Source organism: Trachurus trachurus (genome assembly GCF_905171665.1).
Source record: "Trachurus trachurus genome assembly, chromosome: 5".
In the NCBI taxonomy this organism is placed as follows: Eukaryota; Metazoa; Chordata; class Actinopteri; order Carangiformes; family Carangidae; genus Trachurus; species Trachurus trachurus.
The window spans coordinates 3,902,664-3,928,122 of NC_139896.1; the positions used below are offsets into that span (position 1 = coordinate 3,902,664).

General features: G+C 39.7%; 2 protein-coding genes across 27 annotated transcripts in view; one reads left to right on the plus strand and one right to left on the minus strand.

The window, feature by feature from the left end:
- Nucleotides 1–3,172, minus strand: part of znf740a (zinc finger protein 740a) — a 28,171-nt gene extending 24,999 nt beyond the window's left edge. For 24 of the 25 annotated variants that reach the window (XM_083971811.1, XM_083971797.1, XM_083971812.1 and 21 more), the window contains exon 1: nt 1,911–2,136. The gene's annotated coding sequence lies outside the window, so the exon portion shown is untranslated. Of the gene's footprint in view, nt 1–1,910; nt 2,137–2,872 lie in introns of those variants that run through there. The other variant, XM_083971807.1, reaches the window with a different exon arrangement.
- A 3,906-nt stretch (nt 3,173–7,078) lies between these two features.
- Nucleotides 7,079–25,459, plus strand: part of LOC310986071 (LIM domain and actin-binding protein 1-like) — a 28,699-nt gene continuing 10,318 nt past the window's right edge. For both annotated transcript variants that reach the window (XM_083971826.1, XM_083971827.1), the window contains exons 1-5: nt 7,079–7,154; nt 14,525–14,668; nt 15,481–15,523; nt 20,745–20,960; nt 22,110–22,376. In XM_083971826.1, coding sequence (XP_083827952.1) covers nt 14,547–14,668; nt 15,481–15,523; nt 20,745–20,960; nt 22,110–22,376 — 648 coding nt within the window. In that variant the 5' untranslated portion in view covers nt 7,079–7,154; nt 14,525–14,546. The remainder of the gene's footprint in view (nt 7,155–14,524; nt 14,669–15,480; nt 15,524–20,744; nt 20,961–22,109; nt 22,377–25,459) is intronic.

Genomic DNA, 25,459 nt, shown 5'->3' on the forward strand with positions numbered 1-25,459 from the left:
ATGATCTTATTAGGTATGAACAATCATCCATCTCACATTGGACTACAAGATGGTTCAAACTAATGTTCAAGAAGTCATTCTGAGGGGGGGAGATCTATATATCCTTTGTATATAACCACTTAGGATAATATGATTACATTTACAGATCATTATAGGGTTGGGTATATTTCACATTTTAATCTACTTCTTGCTTCAAATTTGTTTTCGTTTTGGGTCCTAAACCTGGACCATTAATGTAGGGTAGTTCATTTCTTCTGCAGCCCTATATTATGACTATTTTAGATGCTAGCTATCTAGCCACCATTAATGCAAGTTTCTCAACTAATTTTCACAGCAAACTGACAAACCAAGCACAAAGCACACCTAGATATTGTGGTTATTCTAGTCGTAGCATTGCATTGTGCTCGTTTTGCAGCCTGAAACGGGTCTGCTTGTGATCTAATAACAGGTTGCAAATTTAGTTTAAAATGAACAAAAAAATGACATTTTTGTGCAAATGTTTGCATGAAATGAATGAAACAAGAATAACCATGTGAAGATGAAATGGGATTACAGAGAAAACTGGGATCTTAATCTATCAACTTCTCTGGTCACACAAAAGACCAAAAGTCGTTTTTCTTTACATATAACCTGGTCTAATAGTATTTTTAAACTCAGATATCTTCTGGCATCCCACAATATTCAACGTGCATGTTAATGCCTTATTTATGACAAAAATGGCCTAAACTGCACGACAAAATCCGGATTCAAATTACACGAACGCGCACAGCTAAGGACTTTAAAGAGTAAATGCGCTGAGCCAATAATTAAAACAAGTTTAAACCTGAACACGGTCTAACAAAACAAAAAAACTCATAAATAAAAAGGCTCAACACACAGACAACAGCTCAATGGAAAACACAACTTGGTAACGCTAGTAGTATTAGCCTGGGGTGAAGCATCTATAGCTGAGAGTGGGATTTCTTTTCCCCCTGAACTGTATTTATTTATTATTAAACAGGAATCCAAACTCTTGGTGATTTTATTTTAACCGTTAATATATGTTATAGTCCAATACATGAATAATAAGGGCACCATAATAATAGCATCTTTCCACCCTGGTGTAGAATTGAAATGCATTACGTTTGTTGAAGCTCTGCAATCTGCAAGCTTCCTTTGTATGTGAAACAAAGTTCCAATAAAGATTAAAAAAGAAAAAAGAAAAGAAAAACAATAATAGCACTAGAGCTAATGTGCTGCTACAGATTGACTGCCTTTGACGTGGGGTTTGTTAACTAGCGCCTTACAAAGAGGCCATTAATTTTTTTTTTACGTTTACTCGAAGGTGCATGGCGGCTTCTCCAGGTTTTTTTTCTTATCTTAGGCCCCTGACTCTTTTGTTCAACTGTGTTCCCAAGTTGACCGTGTTCTTTTTTAGTGTGCCATCGTAAAACTAAAATAAAAAGTAAACGATCTCCAGATGAAAGCAGAGCAAGCAGCAGAGAGCCTCGGTGTTTTCGCCACTGGCGTTTGTTGTTGGTGGCTAGGCTAGCTGGCTGGCTAACGTTGCTAAGAAGAAAATAAGACAGCTAGCGAGCAAACGGCTAACGGGAGCTAACTGCTAAATACATAAAATACTCCCACACAACCAACCAACCGTCGCATAATCGATCGCTTTTTAACTATAAATCGCCACCGTGTTGGCTCGAGTTAGAAAAAACAACAACTACCACCTCGTTACTTTGGAAATAAAGCAGTAATTTCCATTCCTAACTGGTAACTGGCCTGCAGACTACCACCCAACCTAACCGCTAAACAAGCTAACTAGCCTAGCCTAGCTTAGCCGTTAGCTGCTGCTGCTGCTCGCTCGCGCCCTCGCCCACTACAACAATGTTGGTGGATCGAACAATTTCTTTCTTTCTTTCGCCCACCTGGTTCCTTCTTCTCGGTTTTTCCGCCGCGACGTTGTGTAGTAATCTCTTGCAACTTGATTGCACCGATTCACCTATTCCACCATGATACCACCACGAAAAGACACATCCATCCACGACTTGACTGACCGACAGACCGACCGACCGACTGGCGGCTTCAAGACAAGATTGAGCGATAAAGACGTTTCGTGATGATGGCCGTCGCTGCTGCTGCTGCTGCTGCTGCGAGCCTCCTCCACCCCCCTCCCCCACCGTCTCCTCCTCCTACCCCCTCCCGATGGTGCTGCGTTTGAGACAACTCGGAACTCCTACCTCCTACTTGAAAAAAGTGCAATTGAACCTAAAACGCCACCGAGCTCGGGGAAAGTCGGAGAAAAAAAATCTAACCCCGACTCCTCAGAGAATCAGTTCTGCACCCGTGCAAAACCACGATCACTGTTAATGGTAAAACGTCCATTTAAATACCAAAAACGTTGTGAAATATACGATATTTACTTGAGGTTACAGATTACCTGCTGATAGTGTTGTGGAACACAGCAAATCCATGTTGTTATCTACTTATCTTCTGTTTTAAATGATCTGCTTCATTATTTTAAAATGCTTCTTCCTTTTTTCTTATTTGTTTTATTGTTTTGTTCCCTTTTGTAGTGTTAAAGTTTGTCCTGGTCCGCCATGTTTTGGTTATTCTGGCGTGTTGGGTGCGTCTCGAACGCTTTGAAGTCGGAAATCAGATTTTTTTTTCTTTAAGTGGGAGATTCTCCGAGTCGTCTTGAACGCAGCATAAGCTAACGTTTGTTAGCATAGCAAAGCTAACCGTCGCTAACATTGACGCTGTATTATTGAATAAATCTCTTCGCCCAGCATTATTTCTTCCCCCACATGAAATAGCAAGACAGTCGAGTGCATGCACAAGCAGAGTTCACCAAGTAAAAAAAAAAAAAAGAATAAAAATATAAATTTACCTTTTTTTTTTTTGTAGCTTCTTCACTCGCCCCGACGTTTTCAACAGCGTCTAGTTTACAAACACAGGAAACGCCACAGGATGTGACCCACTCCCCCACACAGCAGCAGCAGCAAAGCCTCCTCCAGCCCAGAGAAAAGGCTCATCTTCTTCCTCCAGGTCCCCGGGATCTCTCTATAATTTGATAAAGGGGGAAAACAACTGCCCTTAATCCATTTGCATGTAGTTGTATATTTATATTTAACGCCTATTAAAATGTTTTATTGTGGTGGCGCTGCTGGCCTCGCTCGGTTTTCAGCAGACGACGACTGAAGAGGCGCAGATGAAGAGGAGGAAGGAAAAAAAGAAAAAAAAGCGAGCACTTAAAATGACAGAAAACAGGGATGTGCACACACACACACACACACACACACACACACACACACCGTGGATGTGTATGTGTTTATGTGTGTGAACACTGTTGGTTCCTGTGGGTCAGCCAGACGCCCCTTTGCCCCAGAAACCTCATCATCATCACCACCATCATCATCATCATCATCAGCCCTTTTATCAATATCTCATCACTTCATATGACTGATGTTACCGTATTAGAATAATTAATAAATAATAAATAATAAAAGCCTCTGCTATTGCTGCCATTTAATGGGGGTGACGTCATTGGTAATTGTGTCAGTGATTTATTTATTTATTTAAGTGAGTTTTTGGTGCATTATATTTGGTTTACACACAAAAAACATACATTTTCTTTACGTTTTTTTTAGTCTTTGACTTATACTTTATTGATCCCAAAGAAAACTCAAGTATCCAGTATCCACATAATATAATAGAAAGGCAAGGCAAGGCAATTTTATTTGTATAGCCCGTTTTTACAAACAGTTTGTCTCCTTTACATGGCATCATAACAACATCCTCTGCCCTTAGACCCTCACATCCACTGAGGAAAAACTCCATGGAAAACCCTTTTAATAGGGAAAAATTTGCATGGTAGAGTAAACAGAGAGAAGAGTAGAAAAGTAAGAAAAAAAATACACTACACATCCATGTAAAATTATGTACATCAATATATTATGAGAGACTAAAAATAGAATTAAAAAACTGTACCAAATTGAATATGCATAATGAATAAACTGTGCAATGAAAGAAAAAACTGCAAATACAGCCATGCAAAGAGTATAGTTTGGACAGTGTTGTGCAGTTTTATGGCCACAGGTACAAACTAGTTTTTAAGTCTGTCTGTGCAGCAAGGCAGTTACAGAAACCTGTCACTGAACACACTCTTATCTCATTTTAAGTCTTGTTTTTTCAAGTCTTTATTAATCACTCACTCAGTGGTTCTTAAATTTAAAATAATCTTGTACAATTACAAGAAAGCAAGCACGCAGAGACTCTAGGTGGCTTATAATGATGCCTTAAGAATATTATTGAAGAGACCTAATGGCTCAGTGCAGACATTGTAAACACACGTGTTAATACTCTTAAAGCTGTGTTTAAAAACAGACTTGATGCCACAAAGAACAAACTCATTTTAAGTTTGACTAACATTAAATACAGCACTGTCAGATACAGATACCTCTTTCTGCCCTTTTGGTAATTCTATTTTATGAATGTTAATTATGTTCTTTACGTATTGTGTTGTCTGTTTTTGTATAGTGTGTCCTATATATGGACCCAAATCTGTAATAAAGTTTAACATACTATTGTAGATGTAGATATTTATCCGTAAACAATAGAAACCTCATCTTCCCATTGACTCACTCACATTCAGTCTTAAGCAACAGTGGTGCAATAAAAATCATCTCTTCATGAAGTTCATAATGTTCTGTCTTTGTTCAAACTGTGTTGATGCAACTGTGTCGGTTCAGCAGCTGGGATTTGTGGTGCAGCTACTGTTGAGCTGCATGTGTTGCGTTACACTCAGAGACAGAGAGGTGTGTCTGTGTTTGTTTGGCCTCTGCCCTCACTGATTTGAATGTGGTGCACACAAAATAATAAGAACATCTGTCATGTTTCATGCTATACACAGCTACACAGCACCACAGCCCGACCACGGCCGTCACAATGATCAATATGAAGCTGAATCGCAACAGAATAATGTAACTGTCTGTCACGGCGGGAGAATTTATCACAGAATGAGGCGTTTATAGATTTATCCATTGAGATTTTGGATCTTTTATGAATAGTTAGCTATATGAATCAGTATAGAGACCATCCGTAATGATAACGCAGTGACTTTACAGTTGGTTCAGTTCCTTTCCAAATGACTGCACCTCAGCTTTTCTTCATTGTTTTAACCTGGATGATTTTTAATGTAAAGAAAAGTATGTGTTTTCATGTTGCTTTTAATTGAGCAACAGCTTTATACAACATAACAAAGAAAACATTTACATTTAATTGAGTATAGTAACAGAGAGACATTCAAATTAATAAAAAAAAAACTTAAATCCTGCTTTTGGACCTGTTCAAACTGATCAGTGCACTTCACTTCACACTTCAGAACAGGCTCGGGCCTGGAGAAGACACACTCCCTTGCTCAAGGACACTTGGGCAGGTCACATGGAGTCTTGCCAACAGTGGAGCGTGAAGCCAAGGGCCTTTAGTCGCCTTATTTAGAAGGCAAATGCAATGCAAACATGCAGGATGTAGCTACAACACACCAACCTTTTTTGTTTTTAGTACCACGCACAATTAGTATTGGACGATCTCACAAAGACACCACTGTTCTGCATTGTTCACTGAAATGATGCATACAGTATGTGGCACGAGCACGGACATTTACATGATAATAAGAATGAGAATTAATTAATTTATCCCCAAAGGGCAATGCATTTTTGTCTGTCAGCTCATCTACAATTTGCAGAAGAAGTAAAAAGCCTAAAGGATGTAGGTACAAAGGATCCTCTATGTCTCTCCTTCCTGCAGCAAAGAGAAGATATATAATTATACTATATGTATAATATAGGCTATGTAAATACGTATATGGGGGGAAATGAAGAGACCTCTTTCACAAGTAATTAAATGTTGGTGGGATAATGTCAATGTTTAATCCCAGCAGTGGTTTTTATAATCTTCCAGATTCAGGTTCAGGTGATCACCACCTCATCAGTGTCTCATTAAGCAGAATGAGTTGTGTTTGTGTTGGTATTTAAAAAACAAACTGGAGTGAGTGCCGTACATGTAGAGTTAAAATATTTGCATTGTGTTATTTAGGAATGGACATGTTTTCTTTGCATTATTCAAGGACTGAAAAGACTTCAAACATTATTTTTTATTTTGACCAGTTCTCATTTTCTGCTAATAAATGTTTTAAATGACAATATTTTTATTTCAATTTTGGGAGAAATGTTGTCAGTAGTTCATAGAATAAAACAAAAATGTTCATTTTTACTCAAACACGGAGAAACCCATCATTTTTGAAGTGGTCTCTTTATTTTTTCCAGAAGGCTTTGACAGTTTATTATTATTATTAGTAGGTATGTGCTTATTGCTCGTCCATATAGGGAATCAAGATTCAAGATTCAAGACTTTATTAATCCCTTAAAGGGCAATTCCATTTGGTGGCTGGCACACCATGCTCATAGCACAAACACAAACACATAACAGCACAAACACACACACACACACATAACATAACATAACATAACATAACATAACATAACATAACATAACATAACATAACATAACATAACATAACATAACAGAGAAACCAGAAAAGAAAGAGAGTTGGCAGCTGTGTGCAAGTCTGCTAGTTGCATGTAAGAAAATGAATAAATACATGATTAAAAATGGGAATTCTAATAAATATCACCATCAGCTGTTCTTCTGTTACACAAAATATGCAACCCATAAGCTATGTCTTCTTTCTTTCTTTCTTTCTTTCTTTCTTTCTTTCTTTCTTTCTTTCCTCTTAGCCTGTAAAAAGACCTGTTTGTTCAGGATGGTGGGGGTAGTTGGGTAGTTTCAGGGGGGGGGGGGGGGGGGGGGGGGGGGGGTGGTATCCTGGTAGCTGCCCTGGACTATGCAAAGCGCGCACTCAGACATAAAACTCACCAGGTAGGGGTAATGTAATACCTGCGCGAGGAGGTCGCTCGTTGGACCGTGACAACCACGTGACCAGGCTCTTCCACTCCCATGTCACCTTTACGTTTTCACTCCTCCTCCTCCTCTTCTTCCTCCTCCTCCTCCTCCTCCTCCTCTCCACACCGGGCGGTGACGCAGCAGCAGCAGCAGCAGCAGCAGTGAGTGTCAGGTGTCTCTCCAGTCTGAGTCGACGGAAGTCCGCACAGGTAAGACAAGACTCGACTCAAGGACGTGAAAAATATGCGATCGACTTTTAACTATTTATCATGTGAACAAAGACAAATGTGTGTGTTTGGAAAAGTTGAACAAGTTAAAGTTGAATCGGTGATTTCTCCTTTTTTTTTTCTTACTGAGTTGTTGCACGTGTTCTCAAAGAACTCGGTGTCTTTCGGTTTAATCGGTGCCTAAACCAACCGGGTCCAGCTGCTGAGTTTTTAGTGAATGTGTCACTTTACGACCAAACACACCTGTTATAGTATTATATTATATTATATTATATTATAGGCTGTATATTTGAATATGAAGAGTTTGGTCTGTGTTTTTGTTTTACCTGAAGTCTCAAACGCGTCTCAACCAATCATTTCCACTGTGATGCACCTGTAATTACACTTCTTCACATAGCTAACATGTTGATCTCAGAGCAGAGCCTCCTGTCTCCTTGTTGCATCACATTTTCCACTTCAAATCCAATTATTTCCTCTTAGTTTTTGTATTATTATTGTTTTTGTATTATTATTTCTAATAATAGCCTCTCAGGTTAATCTTGTGTTAAGTAATGAGACTCCTCCTGGCTAATAATGAGTCACACTGTATTCTTCTATTCATCCCTGTTGTGTTTATGCATGTTGTTAAGGAGAGCTTGTCTTTAAGGGCCAAAGGTCAGTAGCCAACCTCTCCCTGATGATAACCAGTGATGGAGATGAAGCTAAACGCTCCTTCGTCTTAGATTATCACATTTCAAAAGCTCATATTTCAGATAACCTGTAAAAGTTTCATGCAGTGTGTGTGTGAGAGAGTGTGTGTGTGTGTGTGGCTGTGTGCCTCCTCTCTCTGTGTTTACACTTTCTTACCTTTGTCTGATTAATGACTGTTTAATCAATATGATTAAATGATATAACATAAGGAGGGTGGAGCCGTTGTGTACCAGTGTTGTGTGAAAACCAAACAAAAACTCTCAACTATCATGCCATAGCAAATGTTTTTACAGTTACATTGGTTATGTATCAGTCATATTCAGCCTGTAGCTCTGTACAGTCACATACAGGCGGCTGAGGGTCGCCTGTCTCTGGATTTAATTTAATTTAATCTGCTTTACAAAACTGTGAAGACAACTTTTTCTTGTGTGTTTATCCTTAAGTTTTCAAAGCACAAGGCTCAATCTAAAAGACACAACCATTGTTCTCTCATACAGGAAGAAGAGCAACGCTACCGTCATGGCCCCACCCAAGTCTTTATTTAAATCAGCAGTATCTCCTCCTGCTGGCTGTTGATTTGGCTCTGATGATGATGATGGTTTTAGTTTAATTCATTATCAGCTTTTGTCTCTGTGGTTGTTATAGTTTCTAGTCTTCAGTCCTGGTTGTGTGGGGCGTTCATGGTTCCCCCAATTGCAATTGTTGTTTTTTTCAGTTGCTCCGGCTTCCTTCAACCTGTCTGTGGTTTAAGGATATGCAAAACAGGACAGGTGGACTGGCAACTCCAGACTCAGTTTTTTTTTTACTTGAGGCGTTGTGGTCAGCTGTCGAGGCAGGGTGTGTCCCTCCATGCATCGCTGCTGCAGGAGAAGACCTGGGCTGCCCTCTGCTCTCAGTGTCCTGGGGAAGAAAAGGGGGTCGATAGGAGAGGTTAAAGGGATAGTTAACCCAAAATTAAAATTTCACTCATTATCTACTCACCCTCATGTCGACTAAGGGCTGGGAGAAGTTTCAGAGTCCTCCGTGGCTTCTCTGAGTTACAGGGGGGTCCGCGCAGCAGTATTTGTCCATATAACGGTTGTGAATAGACCAACTGTCTTCGTCTAAAAAGACACACCAAAAAACATCCGAATACCTCCATGCTGCTCGTCTGTAATGTCCCTCTTGTATTGAAGCCCCGACATGAGAAATTGTTCCGCCGGTGATTTGCACTGACACAGGAAGAGCAGTGAACTGAGACACTGGGAGCTTCCACTACAAACAAGCTTAAAATATAGACTTATTTAATTTTTTTCGGAACAATTTCTCATGTCGGGGCTTCAATACAAGACGGACATTACATACGAGCACTATGGAGGTATTTGGATGTTTTTTGGTGTGTGTTTTTGGACGAAGAAAGTTGGTATCCATTGACAACCGTTATATGGACAAAGGCACGGAGGACTCTGAAACTTCTCACAGCTCTTAGTCGACATGACGGTGAGTAGATAAATGAGTGAAATTTGAATTTTGGGTGAACTATCCCTTTAACGTTTCCTCAGCGTGTCTGTCAAGTTTACTGTGTCTCTGCAGCTCCACAAACAGTTGATCAATCGACAGGCTGAACCAACTCGCTCTTCAGGCCTCTAAACCTGTGGCAGTAATTGGCCCCGAGCTATGTGGACATCACACACATAATAATAATAAAAGCAGCTGAGTCACTGACCGTTATTACAGGGCTCCAGACTAACTTTATTTTTTACTAGGAGCACAGTGCCACTGCCCCCCCCAACTCAAAATTTTTGGAGTTCAAGCAGAAAATTTAGGGGTAAATGTTCACATTTCCTTTTCATTCGTGATCCTCATACACCTTGGCCTGACACCTGTAATGATTGATTGATTTTATTTTGGTCAATCGACAAAGCAACATAAGGAAACAACTTTAAATTTAAAGTGATAGTTAAACATTTTGGCAAATTGTCCCATTGCCATAATCCCTATAGTCATAGCAGTAGGTTCGTTGCCTTTAAGTGTCGGTGCAAGCTGTTTTTAGAACGGCGGAGCGGAGCCGTGAGCTACTCAGAGCTACGCTACGGAGGCTCATTATGGGATTTCTTGGTTTCCCTCATCAAACTCATCAAATACTTGATACTTCATGCAAAACCGCTGATGCGCGTTGCCTTCAGGGACAGTTTTTCATCAAGCAGTCTCTGAATTTACCTCTAAAACAACTCTGTCTGGTAACGTTGTGTTATTATCTCATAGCGTGGTGAATGTGCAGGTCACAACTTGTCCACCAGAGCGTTGTGGAGTTGTTGGATTGTGTATTTGATGAGTTTGATGAGGGAAACCAAGAAATCCCATGAGCCTCCGTAGCGTAGCTCTGAGCAGCTCACAGCTCTGCTCCGCCGTTCTAAAAACAACTTGCACCGACAATTAAAGATAACGAACCTACTGCTATGACTATAGGGATTAACTGGCCAATTTGCCAAAATGTTGAACTATCCCTTTAACCGAAAAGTTCTAGGCTGAAGCTATAACCTTGTAGCACCTATCCTTCTCACCTGTTGTACAACTGGCAGATCGCCCATTTCCTCTTCCAGTGTTTTTGCAAAGATAACGATACCATCAAATATACAAAACTATTGAACAGTTATTCCAAGCAAGAACTGAACAACAACATCAAACCATTTGTTTATATTTATCAATTATTTAGTTTTTGACGAGACCTTTAAATCTCTGAAGAGTCCCACATCATTTCAGTCCATTCTCAAGATTGTTCCATATGAACCCCGACCCTTTTACAGAGATGGATGTACCTTTAATATTAGTCCAAGCTTTTTATTTTTTAAACGTATAAATTCCTTTAAGTTCATATTTGCGAATTGCGATCTCTCTTTTCAAACAGCTTTGCCCGGCAACAAGTTATCATTTACTTTCTACATTATCTGTGCAATCTTGTAGTCCCGTAATTTTACAAAAATAGACCATTAGTGTGTTCTCTGTACTGTGATCTTGTGGTGACCCGTATAGCTCTTTTTTGTAAAATAAAGACTGATAGTGTATGATGACAGATTACAGATTCTTTGAGTGTAAAAAAAAGGGCAGATTTACTGGTTGCACATGTGCAAGTAGATGAAAAATTTACCTGCAGTCTCTCAAATTTTAGGGGCAAAATGCCTCCATTTCCTGTATTGTGTTGAGTATAATAAGTGTTTTCCCAGCCCATCTAAGAAATCATATTTCCCATATTATGATATAATATAATATAATATAATATAATATAATATAATATAATATAATATAATATAATATAATTACCAACTTTATTTGTTCCCAGTGGAGCTATTTGGTGTCGGAGGAGTATGAAAGTCACATAGAACACAAGTCTATACGTGCAATGTCATGTTATGTAATGTTAATGCAATGTTTAACTTTACATATTACACATTAAGTGAACACAGTGAGAAGTGCAGCTGTGTTTGACTTGTGTGTGTGTGTGTGTGTGTTGTTGAGTATCAGGGGTTGTGTTGAAACTCAGCTCAGTCCAAAGTCCTCTCTCTACCTGTCGCTGTTGTCACTCTGTCTCTGAGTGATGATGTAATCGCTGCAGCTGAGACCTGGTTATTGAGTCTGTGCACAACAGCAGTGATTTAAATATGTGGTCATGTTGTAGTGTCACAGCAACTTCCACACACACAGAAACTTGTTGCATGAATTAAAATGTGTTCAAAAAATGTAAATTTAGTTTATTTCGGTCTTGACACGAAATAAACTCATTGTACAATATAAATTACAGCTCAACATAAAAACAGCAGCTAGACAAGGTCCAAGAGAAGATGGCAGAACAAAAATAAGTAGAGCTCAAAACTAACAATTATTTTCATTATCGATTAATCTGACGATGATTTAAACAATTAAAGCAGAAGTAAGCGATCCGGTGGTTTTGGCTAACTTCCTGTCGGCCGATGGAGTTAGCAGTCCCCGCCCTCGTCCCTACGTCACCACATTCACGCGCATCCCTTGGCTGCACACACAGAGAGGACCGCCCCTTTATGCCGTTCTCTCTCCTCATTGGATAAAGGTTGTAGGATACAAGGAAAGTTTTCTCCTCGGCTTACAGCAGAGCAGAGTGACTGACAGACCCGTGTTTCAGACCAAACACTCTATGTAAGTGATTGCTGTCGGAAGATACAACTATTTAAGACTTATATTAACACAAATATTCACCTTACTTCTGCTTTAATCGATTGGTCAATATAATAATGTTGAAAAATGTTGAAAAACATCCATTAGTGTTTCCCAAACCACCAGATGACGTCCTCAAATGTCTTGTTTTGTCCACAAACCAAAGAGAGACCAGAAATATTCACATTTAAGAAGCTGGAATCAGAGAATTTGGACTTATTTCTACTAAAAAACTACTCAAACTCAAAATAGTTGACGATTAATTAAATAATCGATTCATGTTCGATTAATCGTTGCAGCCCTGAAAATAAGCAAATCAAAGTAAGCAATTCAATAAGTTACGGCTTATTTTGCCTACCCTGTTACAAATCAGGTTATATTCCACTATACTAAACTAAATTGTGAGATATTGTGTGTGTGTGTGTTGTCATGGTCTCTTGTTGTTGTTGTTGCCCATGGTGACTTCTCCGCCCCCCTCCATGATGATGATGATGATAACGTGCTGCTCACATTCAGCTCAGCGGTTTGTGAAGTTGGTGTGTTTTCTTCTCGTCCTCTCAGTCAAGCGGCAGTAAACTACAGCACAAGTTAGAACACGTCGACCTGAGTCTGTGGATGCATAACTGTCTGTCTCCTATGTACCGGCTCGATGCTCAGATACAGTTCTACAGTTCTGTGTATGAACTCTCTGGTATGTGACGGTGACGGTGGTGGTGGAGGAAATGACAGGGAGCTGGTTTAGTTTTAGTCAAACCTCTGGACTCTTGACAATGAGTTTGTACACGTCGAGACAGAGTTTAGCTTTTGTTTACCTTTACATTTAGGCCTGTCATCATGAAAGTTTAGTTGACGATTAAAGGGATAGTTCACCAAAAATTGAAATTTCACTCATTATCTACTCCCCCTCATGTGGACTAATAAGGGCTGGGAGAAGTTTCAGAGTCCTCCGTGGCTTCTCTGAGTTACAGGGGGTCTCGGCGTAGCAGTGCATGTCCATATGACGGTTGCAAATGGATACCAACTGTCTTCGTAACAGAAAGACACACCAAAAAACATCCAAATACCTCCATGCTGCTCGTATGTAATGTCCCTCTTGTATTGAAGCCCCGAAAGGTGAAATTGTCCCGAAAAAAATTAAATAAGTCTATATTTCAAGCTTTGTTTTGTAGCGAAAGCTTCTCGAAGCTCCTCTTCCCGGCTCGTCAAATTTGGACGAACTGGGAAGAGGAGCTTCTGCTACAAACAAGCTTGACAATTCGGGACAATTTCACATTTCGGGGCTTCAGCATGGAGGTATTTGGATGTTTTTTGGTGTGTCTTCTTGTTACGAAGACAGTTGGTATCCATTTGCAACCGTTATATTGACATGCACTGCTACGCCGAGACCCCCTGTAACTCAGAGAAGCCACGGAGGACTCTGAAACTTCTCCCAGCCCTTATTAGTCCACATGAGGGGGAGTAGATAATGAGTGAAATTTCAATTTTGGGTGAACTATCCCTTTAATTGGCATTCAAATAACGGCTTAACACTAAATCCATCATGTTAATGTCAATAGATTCTCATCAAAATGCAGTCGTCAAATCTTAGAAAAAACAAAAACGGGAACAAGAAGAGGGGGATGCAGCATTAAAAGACGACCAGTCAAACCTCAAACGGTGGAAAACGACGAGGAAACAGAGATGAAATCTGACATTTCCTTTGGTTTCATCCAGATGTTTTTATACAGATGAAGGGAAAAACCATTTCAACGATTATAATGATTGCAATCAGGTCATTATGTCATAATTGTGACAGATCCACTTATAAACCAACATTTATTTGTTTTATGTCATGTCTTGTCACTAAGAGTCAGCTGAGTGGTTTCTATTGATGTTCAGATGTCACACTGAGATGAACTGTGGATTGGCTTCCATTATTATTATGATAGATCCTGCTGCAAGAAGAAAGAACTCTTGTTGGAGGTGAAGCCTTTAATTTGCTCTGACTGAGGCTCAGCAGCATCAGGTGGCAGTTTATGAGTCAACACAAGTGCATTTCTCCCCCCGGCTGAAGTAGATGACGTCGTACACTGATGAGATATTTTATGAACTGTTGTTATCGGCAGAAGATTATCAGCTCTGATCAGAGGGGACAACTCTGTCTGTGTGGTAACGTTGTGTTATTATCTCATAGCGTGGTGAATGTGCAGGTCACAACTTGTCCACCAGAGCGTTGTGGAGTTGTTGGATTGTGTATTTGATGAGTTTGATGAGGGAAACCAAGAAATCCCATAATGAGCCTCCTCTGTAGCGTAGCTCTGAGCAGCTCACGGCTCTGCTCCGCCGTTCTAAAAATAGCTTGCACTGACAATTAAAGGTAATGAACCTACTGCTATGACTATAGGGGTTATGACAATGGGCCAATTTGTCCAAATGTTGAACTATCCCTTTAAAACTCCACCATCACAGGTGTTATAATGTAATGTGTGTCATGTTTGTGTGTGTGTGTGTTTCAGGTACTCAGGTAGTTTGGCAGACATGGCTAGCGATCCATTCACGCGCCGGTCCTGGGCGACGCAGTCTCTACGCGTCACGGCGAAGGAGCTGTCGCTGGTCAGCGGCCGCGGGAAGAACACCGCCATCGCCGAGCGCTTCTCCAAGTCAGTGACTCTCATGTGTAATACCCATTTCCTTTAACACAAGAAGAAAATACATAGTACACATAATAATACATTAGTGAATGATGCTGTTGTGTTGTTGTGATGTCAGGCTGGTAAAAGAGAGAAAGGTTGGTAACACTTTACTTAGATAAGATTGACATAACACTGTCATAACCATGACATAACAGCTGTCATAAACATCAATGAATACTTATGACAGCTGTCGTTAAGTGTCATTCGGTAAGTTATGACACTTTTGATGCAAAGTTGACATTATTTGAGATGTCCTTGTTATGAGAACTTGACATAATTTTTTAAATTTAGCATCTAGGTCTGCTATGATATATTAAATTGTCTTTATGTCAAGTTGTCAGAACAAAAACATCTCAAACAATGTCAACTTTGCATTAAAAGTGACATAACTTACCAAATGACACTTAACGACAGCTGTCATAAGTATTCATTGATGGTTATGACAGCTGTTATGTCAATCTTATGAATACCTAGTAAAGTGTTACCGAAAGGTTAAATAAAAGTAGAAATAAAATAACTTTCTCTTGTGGTCTTGTAGCTCACAATAAACTGACAATGAGACAATGACAATAAAACTCTATTATACTGTGTTTTACAGTTCTATGAAATACAACATAACTTTATTTATCAAATAAATAAACCAATCATCATTTATTTATGTGACCTTTTAAAAAAAAGTTTTTCAAAATAAGAAATGTGATAAATTCTAAATAGTAGATGTGTTGTGTTATGTTGTGTTTTTTGTCACCAGAGGTCACTGTTGTTTCCTTCTCCGTCAGGTACCAACGAGCTGCTGAGGAGAACACAGAGAAGAAAAAAACTGTGAGTTTTTCTGTCTTTTTATTTCTGCTTCTTCACACATTTAACCTGCAGGTGTCGTTTGGTTTTCACACGTTAGAATAAGAATTAGTATTTAAGTTACTTGTGATTATATTATTGTTACTGTTATATTGTCAGTATTTATGTATGGATGCAAGACACATTTCCCTGATTGAGACAATAAAGTATACGATACGATACGATACGATGAAATACGATACGATAAGATACGATATAATTTATTGTCCCACTCAGGGAACTTTGTTTGGACTCAGCAGTTGCGCCATAAAAGCCTCGACAGCTGCAATGACAACAAACATAACAGTATTGCACATATCCCATAACGTAACACATACATACACTATACATAGATAATGCATGCTAAGATAAGATCACCATAATAAAAGCACTATAAAAATATCATTCAAAAAATTATTACACAGACTTCGGCCTCAAGCAGCTTTGTTTAGGTAATTTGATGGAAGTTGGAGGTTGAGTTTACAGTGAGGGACTCTCTCTATATATATCTTATCTTAGAATCAATAAAAATAAGAATGACTTAAATTCATGAAATAAAATAACTATTAGTAATAATTATTATAGAAAGAAAATACAAAAGGTGCAACTGGTCCTGAGTCTGATACAGGACTCAGACACTTAAATGTTTAATAGTTCAGTGGATGAATTATAAATCCCCATTTTTAAATCTATACCGTGTGTATATATATATATATATATCTTATTCACAGTGTTTTAATGAGCCTCTCCTGACGAACTAAATGATTAATTAAAGTGTGTGTGTGTGTGTGTGTGTGTGTGTGTGTGTGTGTGCTGCAGGTCTGTCTTGCCTCGTTTGCTCAGTAGTTGCTGATGGTGCTAAAGTAATTACTGCCTGTTGAGATGAGGAGCACACACACACACACACACACATGCACACACACACACACACACAGATTCACCATGCCAACACACACACACGTACACACACTTGTCTGGGCCAAATGTCTGACCTCTCATTGGCCACTTGTTGCCGTGGGGCCGGCTATCGAACCCTTAATCCTCCTTTAGTGTAAATCCTCTGTTGCTGCGTCTCACACTGTAGGAACTCTTCTATCTGTTCATAGCTGTTATACCTATTATAGCTGTTATATCTCTTATATCTGTTCTATCGCCATAAACAAACCCTGGACTGAGACTTAATGAACTGATGAACTGATCAGATTAATACAATGAAGAAATATAAGGTAATTTCGCTCTGTGTGTGTGTGTAAGTGTGTGTAATTTTATTTAGCAGCTGCTCAGAGAAGTCGTTAGCGTCTTGGTTGTTAAATGAGTCTGAGAATCAGAGAAAGAAGCGTCTTCCTTATTGAACTCCTGCTGCTGCTGATGTCTTGATACGCTTCGTTAACGTAGCCGTGTTCATCCCGTTAGACGCTTTATTTAACACACAGGACTTAAAGGGTGAAAACGCACATGTTCAGTTTGTTTCAGTGTGTGTGTGTGTTTGTGTGTAGTTTTAGTTTGTGTTTTCAGGAAGTGAAGCGTCCACACGTGTTGGGGATCTGAACCCACTGTGACTGAGATATGAAACTAGTTCAGGTTGAATGTTTTAAGGAAAGAAAAAGAAAAAGAAACAAAACTCTCCTGATGTGAATGAGTGTGAGCGCAAAAGACCATCTGTCGGTCTTAGTGTGTGTGTGTGCGTGTGTGTGTGTGTTGGGGTTTTAGGGGGGGGTAGAGTGGGGGCTTTTTTTTTCTTCTTTTAAGCCTGAGAATAAACGGATGAGTTCATTGGAAAATAGATAAATGACTCTAAAGTAAAACATTTCCTGGTTCTTCTTCTGCTGCTTCTCTCTGTTCAGATTTATACAGTCTAATAAGTTCTGGACTCTGTCTTTATTATTGCATCTGTAAAAGATTAATCATCATAACCTATAACACATTTATGGTCGGTTTATTAAAGTTATTCATTTATTTAACTGATATAAACTGGAATTGTAAATTATTCCTGACAATTTCAACTGAATTGAATAAAAAACAAAAAACAAAACAAGCTACAATAAACATTAACATGTCGAATAATAAAACTCAGTCGTGAGTTTTTAAAAGTTATTAGAAATAAGAAATGTGATGATTTCTAATAATAATGATAATACGTTTTATTTCATCGGCAGCTTTCTGTCACTCAACGACGCCTGATAATGTAAAAAGTATCATCATGTTCTACTGGTAGAAACCACAGGTTTTACTCTGAAGTCATCCCTACCTCCCTACCTACCTACTTTCTTTCTTTCTTTCTTTCTTTCTTTCTTTCTTTCTTTCTTTCTTTCTTTCTTTCTTTCTTTCTTTCTCCCTACCTTCCTACTTACCTACCTTTCTTTCTTTTCTTCCTCCCAACCTTTCTTTCTTTCTTTTCTCCCTACCTTCCTACTTCCCTATCTTCCTACCTTTATTTATTTCTTTCTCCCTACCTTCCTACCAACCTTCATACCTTCCAAACTTCCTACAGTACCTACCTTTCTATCTATCTATCTATCTATCTATCTATCTATCTATCTATCTATCTATCTATCTATCTATCTATCTATCTATCTATCTATCTATCTATCTATCTATCTATCTATCTATCTATCTATCTATCTATCTATCTATCTATCTATCTATCTATCAATCACCTCCCTACCTTTCTTTCTTTCTTTCTTTCTTTCTTTCTTTCTTTCTTTCTTTCGTTCTTTCTTTCTTTCTTTCTTTCTTTCTTTCTTTCTTTCTTTCTTTCTTTCTTTCTTTCTTTCTTTCTTTCTTTCTTTCTTTCTTCCTTCATACCTTCCGAACTTCCTACCTACCTTTCTTTCCTACCTACCTACCTACCTACCTACCTACCTACCGACCTTCCTTCCTACCTACCTTCCTTCCTTAAAAGGAAAAATAGAAAAAAATAGAAATTGCATTGTCGTTTTGAGTTTGGACTTGAGTTGTGAGAGTGAGTTTGTATTCCTTACTTCGGGGTGGAAGTGAGCTGCAGGAAAGTAAATGTGAGTTTGTTGCAGTGTAAAGGAACATTAACATGATTTATATCATTACTGCCTTTAGTTGTCTTTCAATATTGTCTATTCCATCTGCAGCTGTGTGTATATTTACACACTTTGAGTCAGTTTTATTACTGTATTACTGTGACATTTCTAGCATATTTACCGATCTGTGGACTCGACTTGTGTGCAGATCTGACCCAGGATCAGTTGTGTAGAGTCACTGTTTAAGATTCTGTATAAAACTCTGTTCAGACTCGTGTTCACGTGACGAAACGTTTCAATGGCTTTTGTTGGTCTTTTGTTCTCCGGCTGCTTTTCCTTTCCACCTTCTCTTAGTTGTTGTTCCTGCATCTTATTTATATTTTTATTTTATTTTATATTCCCTTTTTTGCCCGTTCCATCCAAACCCTGGTTGTAGAGAGGTTGTTCTGTATGAATCCAACAGCGTTTCCTTTTCAGAAACCATCCGTCCAAGTGTGTGTGTGTGTGTGTGTGTGTGTGTGTGTGAGTGAGTGGAGGCAGCAGCGGCGAACAAAGAGTTAACTTTTTCCTGAATGTATCATTTCCTGCTCTGGTTTCCTGGGTTTTTCTGACTCTCTCATTCACTTTCCTGCTGTTGAAGGGGCCGGGCTTAAAAACTCTTACAAGCAGATTCTTTCTCTCTGTGTGTGTGTGTGGCTGCTAACATCTGGTTGAGCTCTGACTGCTCCACTCTACTGACTCCACAACCAGAACCAGAACCAGAACCAGAACCAGAAGAGGACGCTCACTTTCCTTTTATCCGCTCCATCGCATCCACAGGTTTCTTTTCCTTTCTTTTCTTTTCTTTTGTTTAGTTTTTTTGCTGTTTGCTTAAAAAGAAAGAAAGAAAGAAAGAGAGAGAGAGAGGACTGGACCAGTCTTCGTCACTGACCGGCTCTTTCTGCCTGTCCACCCTGGACTTCCCTCACAAAGACATTAATTGTGTCTCCCTTTTTTTTTTTCCTACTTTGTCTCTTTGTTCAGTCGTTTAGTCTCATTTCCTCCCTGTTCTTTCTCTGTTTTTTACTCTTTTCAGTCTGTTTGCATCTTGTATTTGTAGTTTGTTTAGTAAAAGAATGGTAGATTTTATATTATTATGGCAGAGAAGAAAGAAAAAACCTTTCTCTGATCCACTGTTCACTGAGATTCATTAGCTGGGTCTCTTCACGTGTTGCGACAGTGATTTATTCTCGTGTCCAGATCCTCTTTCTTCAACGTGTCATTCCTCTTTTATAATTAAGGAAGTTCCTGCAGGTCACAGCAGCAGCAGCAGTTTTAGTTTTAGTAGTCGTGAACCTCCTGTTGTTCTGTTTTGTTGTCATGAATGAACAGAGACAGTGTGCTTCTTTTTTTTCTTTCTTTTTTTTTGGTTAAAGGTGAAGAAGTTGTCGTGTGGAAAGGAATGCAGCAGAAATATGCGGCTGCACGCTCGGCCTTGCCAGTCGCAGCAAAAAAACATGTATTTCCTGGAGCAGCCAGCAGCTTTGAACAGCTGTTCACCCAATCTGTCAGCGTGGAGCCAACACTGCAAAAACTCTAAATCTTTCCAAGAATATTTGTCTTATTTCTTGTCAAAATGTCTCATTTCTAGTCAGAAGTAACCTCTTTCCACGTAAAATTAGACTCATCACCTAAAAATGAACTTGTTTTAAGATCATTTTCACTTGTTTCAAACTAATTTTCACTTGAAATAAGTAGAAAAATCTGCCAGTGAAAGCAAGTTGTTTGAGCTTGTAATAAGGAAGAAAAACTTGCTCCACTGTCAGATTTTTCTACTTGTTTCAAGCAGATTTTCACTTGAAATAAGTAGAAAAATCTGATAGTGGAGCAAGTTTTTCTTCCTTATTACAAGCACAAAAAACTTCCTTTCACTGGCAGATTTTTCTACTTATTTCAAGTGAAAATTAAAAAGTGTCTAAAAACAAGCTACTTTTAATGTGATGAGTCTTATTTTAAGTATAATGAGATTTGTTTTGACTAGAAATAAGACAAATATTCTTGGTAAGATTTCGAGTTTTTGCAGTGAAGTTCACACTCTGGCATTTCCTACTCCGCTGCGACTGTAGCTGCATGATGTCGGGTTCAATATTTGTATAATTGAGCATGTGTGTGGAAGGGATGAAACTACTGCTTTTCAGTTCTGCATGCTGACTTTTTACATCTTCTTTCTCCAGTCTTTCGATAGTGCCACGCCCTCGCTGCGTTCGGGCAACCTGAGCGCTCTGAAGAAGCGCTGGGAGCAGCCGGAGAACCTCGACCGCAGCAGCAGCAAACCTCTCTCCGTCGTCGCTCCGTCCAGCCAGTCCGGCGCTCGCTGCAGACCCGCCGCCCTCGCCAGGCCTCTGTCCTTCACCGAGACCCCCACCCCCGCTGCTCCTCCTCCTCCTCAGGTGAAGAGCCAATACAAACTCAGCTTCCTCCCTACATCCATTTCCATTCTAAACAAACCCACACATTTTTTTTTTAAAGGCCCCATGGCATGAAAAATGTGATTTTGGTTATTTTTTCGTGCTTGGGGAGGTCTCTGGGCCACGTATATACTGCCCCATGCATCAAATTGGTCATAAACTGAGAGACACACACCGCCCATTTGTAGGAACATTCTATTTAAGACGAGCAGATGGCACTTCCTCCTTTCTGTGATGTCACACACAAGGTAACTCCGCCCACCGTGACCAGTTGTTTTTTTTCAATTTGTATGAATGCAGCTTAGGTTTCAGTTACTTGCCTGTGATTGGCCCGACCACATGCCACTCTAAAACAGTCAGCCAATCAGAGGAGAGGTTCTCATTCTCTCTTCTGATTGGCCAAATGACCTGTGCCTGCTAGAGCTCCAGAAAGAGGCAACAGAAAGGGGCAGTAGAAACATTATTAAGCAGATCACAGGTACTCAAAACCAATGATACATCTTGTTAGGGATATCAGCAGGTAAATAAACCCAGAGAAAAGTGCACAGCATGGGGCCTTTAAGTTTATTTTTTTGGCGTTTTTGCCTTTATTTGATAGCACAGTGAGATAGATAGACAGGAAAGGAGGAGGCAGAGGGAGGGGTAATGACATGCAGGAAAGGTCTGCCCGACGCGGGACTCGAACCGGGGACGCCTGCGTTGAGGACTATAGCCTCTACATGGGGCGGCCGCTTTAACCACTTTTACCGCCCCAAACCCGCTAAATTTTAATTGGGTTGTTATCCCTACTTTTCATTCTTTTTCTTGAGACTGTGGTTTTTTAATTTTTATTTATTAATTTTTTTAAAATCTTTTTAATGCTCCAGACACTCCTGCACTTTATTTGAGTTTTTAATAGTTCTCATCAGTACTTTTTATCTACCATATTTACGTATATGTATCTGTGTGAATGGGAGAGTTGTGTGTATGTGAGAACTGTGCGAGGAATGTCAAATGTACTGGTTTTTTATCTGTTTTGTGTACTTATGTAATGCAGTTACTTGCGGCACATGACTGTCCATGTTTAAAGTTTGTATTGTATTGTATTGTATTGTATTGTATTGTATTGTATTGTATTGTATTGTATTGTAGAGCCCCGGCCTGGTGGCTGTGGTGGAGGCAGCAGCTCGACCTGCAGCAGCAGCAGCAGCCGGTGGCGGCGGTCGTGGTCGTGTCTTCAGACCCGACGAGCAGAGAGGGATGGACAGGGATGAGGTGACAGTGACACACAGCGAAAGACCTGAAAAGCTTGAAGAGCAAGTTCCCACCAGCCCCCGTCGTGCCTCGTACGAGAAACCCCAAGTGCCACTGAACAACCTGAAGATGAAGTTCGAGAAGGGAGAAGAGAACATGAGCAAGGTAAAAAAACAAAAAAAACAACAGAAAAAACATTCAACAAAACTCAAATATCTTACCAAGAATATTTGTCTTATTTCTAGTCAAAATGTGATTTCTAGTCAAAACAAATCTCATTATACTTAAAATAAGACTCATCACATAAAAAGCAGCTTGTTTTTAGACACTTTTTACTTCTTTCAAGCAGATTTTCACTTGAAATAAGTAGAAAAATCTGATAGTGGAGCAAGTTTTTCTTCCTTATTACAAGCTCAAACAACTTGCTTTCACTGGCAGATTTTTCTACTTATTTCAAGTGAAAATTTGTTTGAAACAAGTGAAATTATCTAAAAACAAGTTCATTTTTAAGGTGATGAGTTTTATTTAAAGTGGAAAGAGATTAGTTTTGACTAGAAATGAGACATTTTGACAAGAAATAAGACAAATATTCTTGGAAAGATTTAGAGTTTTTGCAGTGTACATTATTTACATACAGACACAAACAGCTGCCACATCACATCACATTTGTTTTATTTGCATGAATTCTTCTGGAATGAAACTTCTCCTTCGTCTCCTTTTTCTTTTCTTTTTTTTTTCAATGGCTTTAGCAGCTGTTCATCGACCGGCCTCGTTTCTCAGACATTAAACCGTACAGCACAACTCTGACGGTGACGTGAGAAAGTGAAAAGTCAGAATCTGGCTCTCACACAAACTCTATATATATATTTATAATTTACAAAGTTTATTTGCTACAAAAACTTTCTGTAAATAAACTCTGAGGTCAGAAACAGGAAGTCGTCACCTGTTGGTGAACGTGATGAAAACTTTTACACAGTGATGATGATGATGATGTGTTCAAGGTCCTTTCTCAGTCTCTCAGTTTCTTTCTCACATGCATTCTTCCCTCTGTTCTCTGATCCTTGTGTTTCCACCTGGAATTCGCCTCACCCCCTCCTCCACCTCCACCTCCACCTCCTCTCTCTCTCTCTCTCTCTCTCTCTCTCTCTGTCTTCATCCCCCGAAACAACAAGCGCTCCACTCTTCACCTTCCACTACAGAGGAATGCAGGAACATTCCTGACCTCGGGCTGTTTCACTCTTCAGACGAGCACCTCCGTCTTTATCTCACTTTTCATTAGCCACACTGTGAATCCGACATTCCTACAACTACAGTCCTTCAGAGGCCCCTTGTAAGTGTGTGTGTGTGTGTGTGTGTGTGTGTGTGTGTGTCCTGCAGGTGTAAGTTAACATCAACATAATCACATCAAAGTGAGTTCAAACATCACCTTCTGTCACTTTCAACTCTTGGTGTTAAGTGCAGTCTATAGAAAAATCATCATACCACTGTTGAAACAGCTGGATTATATAAACATACATATTATATACAGCCTGAAAGCAAATCAAAACCCATTGGAAATCAAGTATTTCTAGCTTTATTTTAAAAAATTACCCTTGCAACATCAAACTAATGAAAAAAAGACATTGACAGTTCTGAAAATTCATAAAAAATTAATCAAAACTGGAATAACAGGGGTAGAGATTGAAGTTGTCAGTCCTTTGATTTAATACTTCATAGATCCACCGTTTGCTTTAATCACAGCCATCAGTCTCTCTGCTTTTGTCTCTACCAGCTTTGTACAATCCAGGTGAGGTGTTGGTGGTGCCATCATGTGTTTTTCCCACTTCTTAATGAAGCTCTGAGTGGTTCTCACAGGGATAGATAAAGTCTTCCCTTCACCTGACTTCAACCTTTCCTCAACTTTATCCTGGACGTGAAGTGAAAGCACTTCTCCAACCATGTTGAGGTCTTTGCAGCAGCAACTTCTACTGGTAGAAACGACTGGTTTTATTCTGAAGTCATCAAAAAAACCAGGACATTTGATGCCAGGTGGAGTCGGGGCTCTGTTAGCTGTTAGCTGTTAGCTTGGTGTTAGATAAAAGTTGGTTGGTTGAGCCTGAACAAGTTTATAAAGGTTTATTCTGAGGGGCTGATGACTTCCTACCTACCTTCTTCCTTCCCGAACTTCCTACAGTACCTTCTTACCTTCCTCCTTCCTGACCTTCCTACCTACCCACCTTTCTTTCTTTCTTTCCTTCCTCCCTACCTACCGACCTTCCTATCTACTGACTTTCCTCCCTCCTGACCTTCCTACTTACCAACATTTCTTTCTTTTCTTCCTCCCAACCTACCTTCCTTCTTCCCTACTTACCTACCTTCCTACCCACCTTCCTACCTACCTACGTACCTTTCTTTCCTTCCTTCCTTTCTACCTACCTACCCTTCCTTCCTACCGACCTTCCTACTGTACCTTCTGACCTACCAACCTTCCTTCCTCCCTACCTTTCCTTCCTTCCTCCCTACCTTTCCTTCCTACCTACCTACTTATCTTTCTTTCCTCACTGTGATGAGAAGAAGAATCTTGTTTACATACGTACAGCTAAAAAAAGTTAGATTTAATTTGTTTGAACTTTCAGGGTGTCGTGTGATAGAAGGTTAGGCCGTAGCAGCAGGAGATGGTTGATGACTTTATACCGGCGGTTGATGACGCTGTACGAGTTGTAAAAGTGAAACATTCTGGTAAATGTTTGTTAGCAGCTCGACCTGCAGCTTTATGAGTCCTGACTGAGGTAAAAAAGGCTCAACAGGGCTCCACAGTTCTGAAGAAAGAGGCTGTTTTAACTGGCCGGGCGTCTTTTCCGCTCCTGTGTGTGTGTGTGTGTGTGTGTGTGTGTGTGTGTGTGTGTGTGTGTGTGTGTGTGTGTGTGTGTGTGTGTGTGTGTGTGTGTGTGTGTGTGTGTGTGTGTGTGTGTGTGTGTGTGTGTGTGTGTGTGTGTGTGTGTGTACAGGACTGTGATGAAAGAGAGAGAGAGAGGAACAGCCTGGTTTACTCATTAGTGTTGGTGACACGTGGGCACACACACACACACACACGTGTACATGTGTAGCTTCATTCTTTTCTCTGCAGTAAAATGCAGTGGAACAGTTTCTTTGGGTTCCTGTGACTGCAGGTCGAAGGCATGTTGGTTTGTGTCCAGGTGAAATCTCTGCTCTCTAGTAATAAAGTGAAGGACTGGAAAGAACATCATCATCCTCATCATCATCATCAC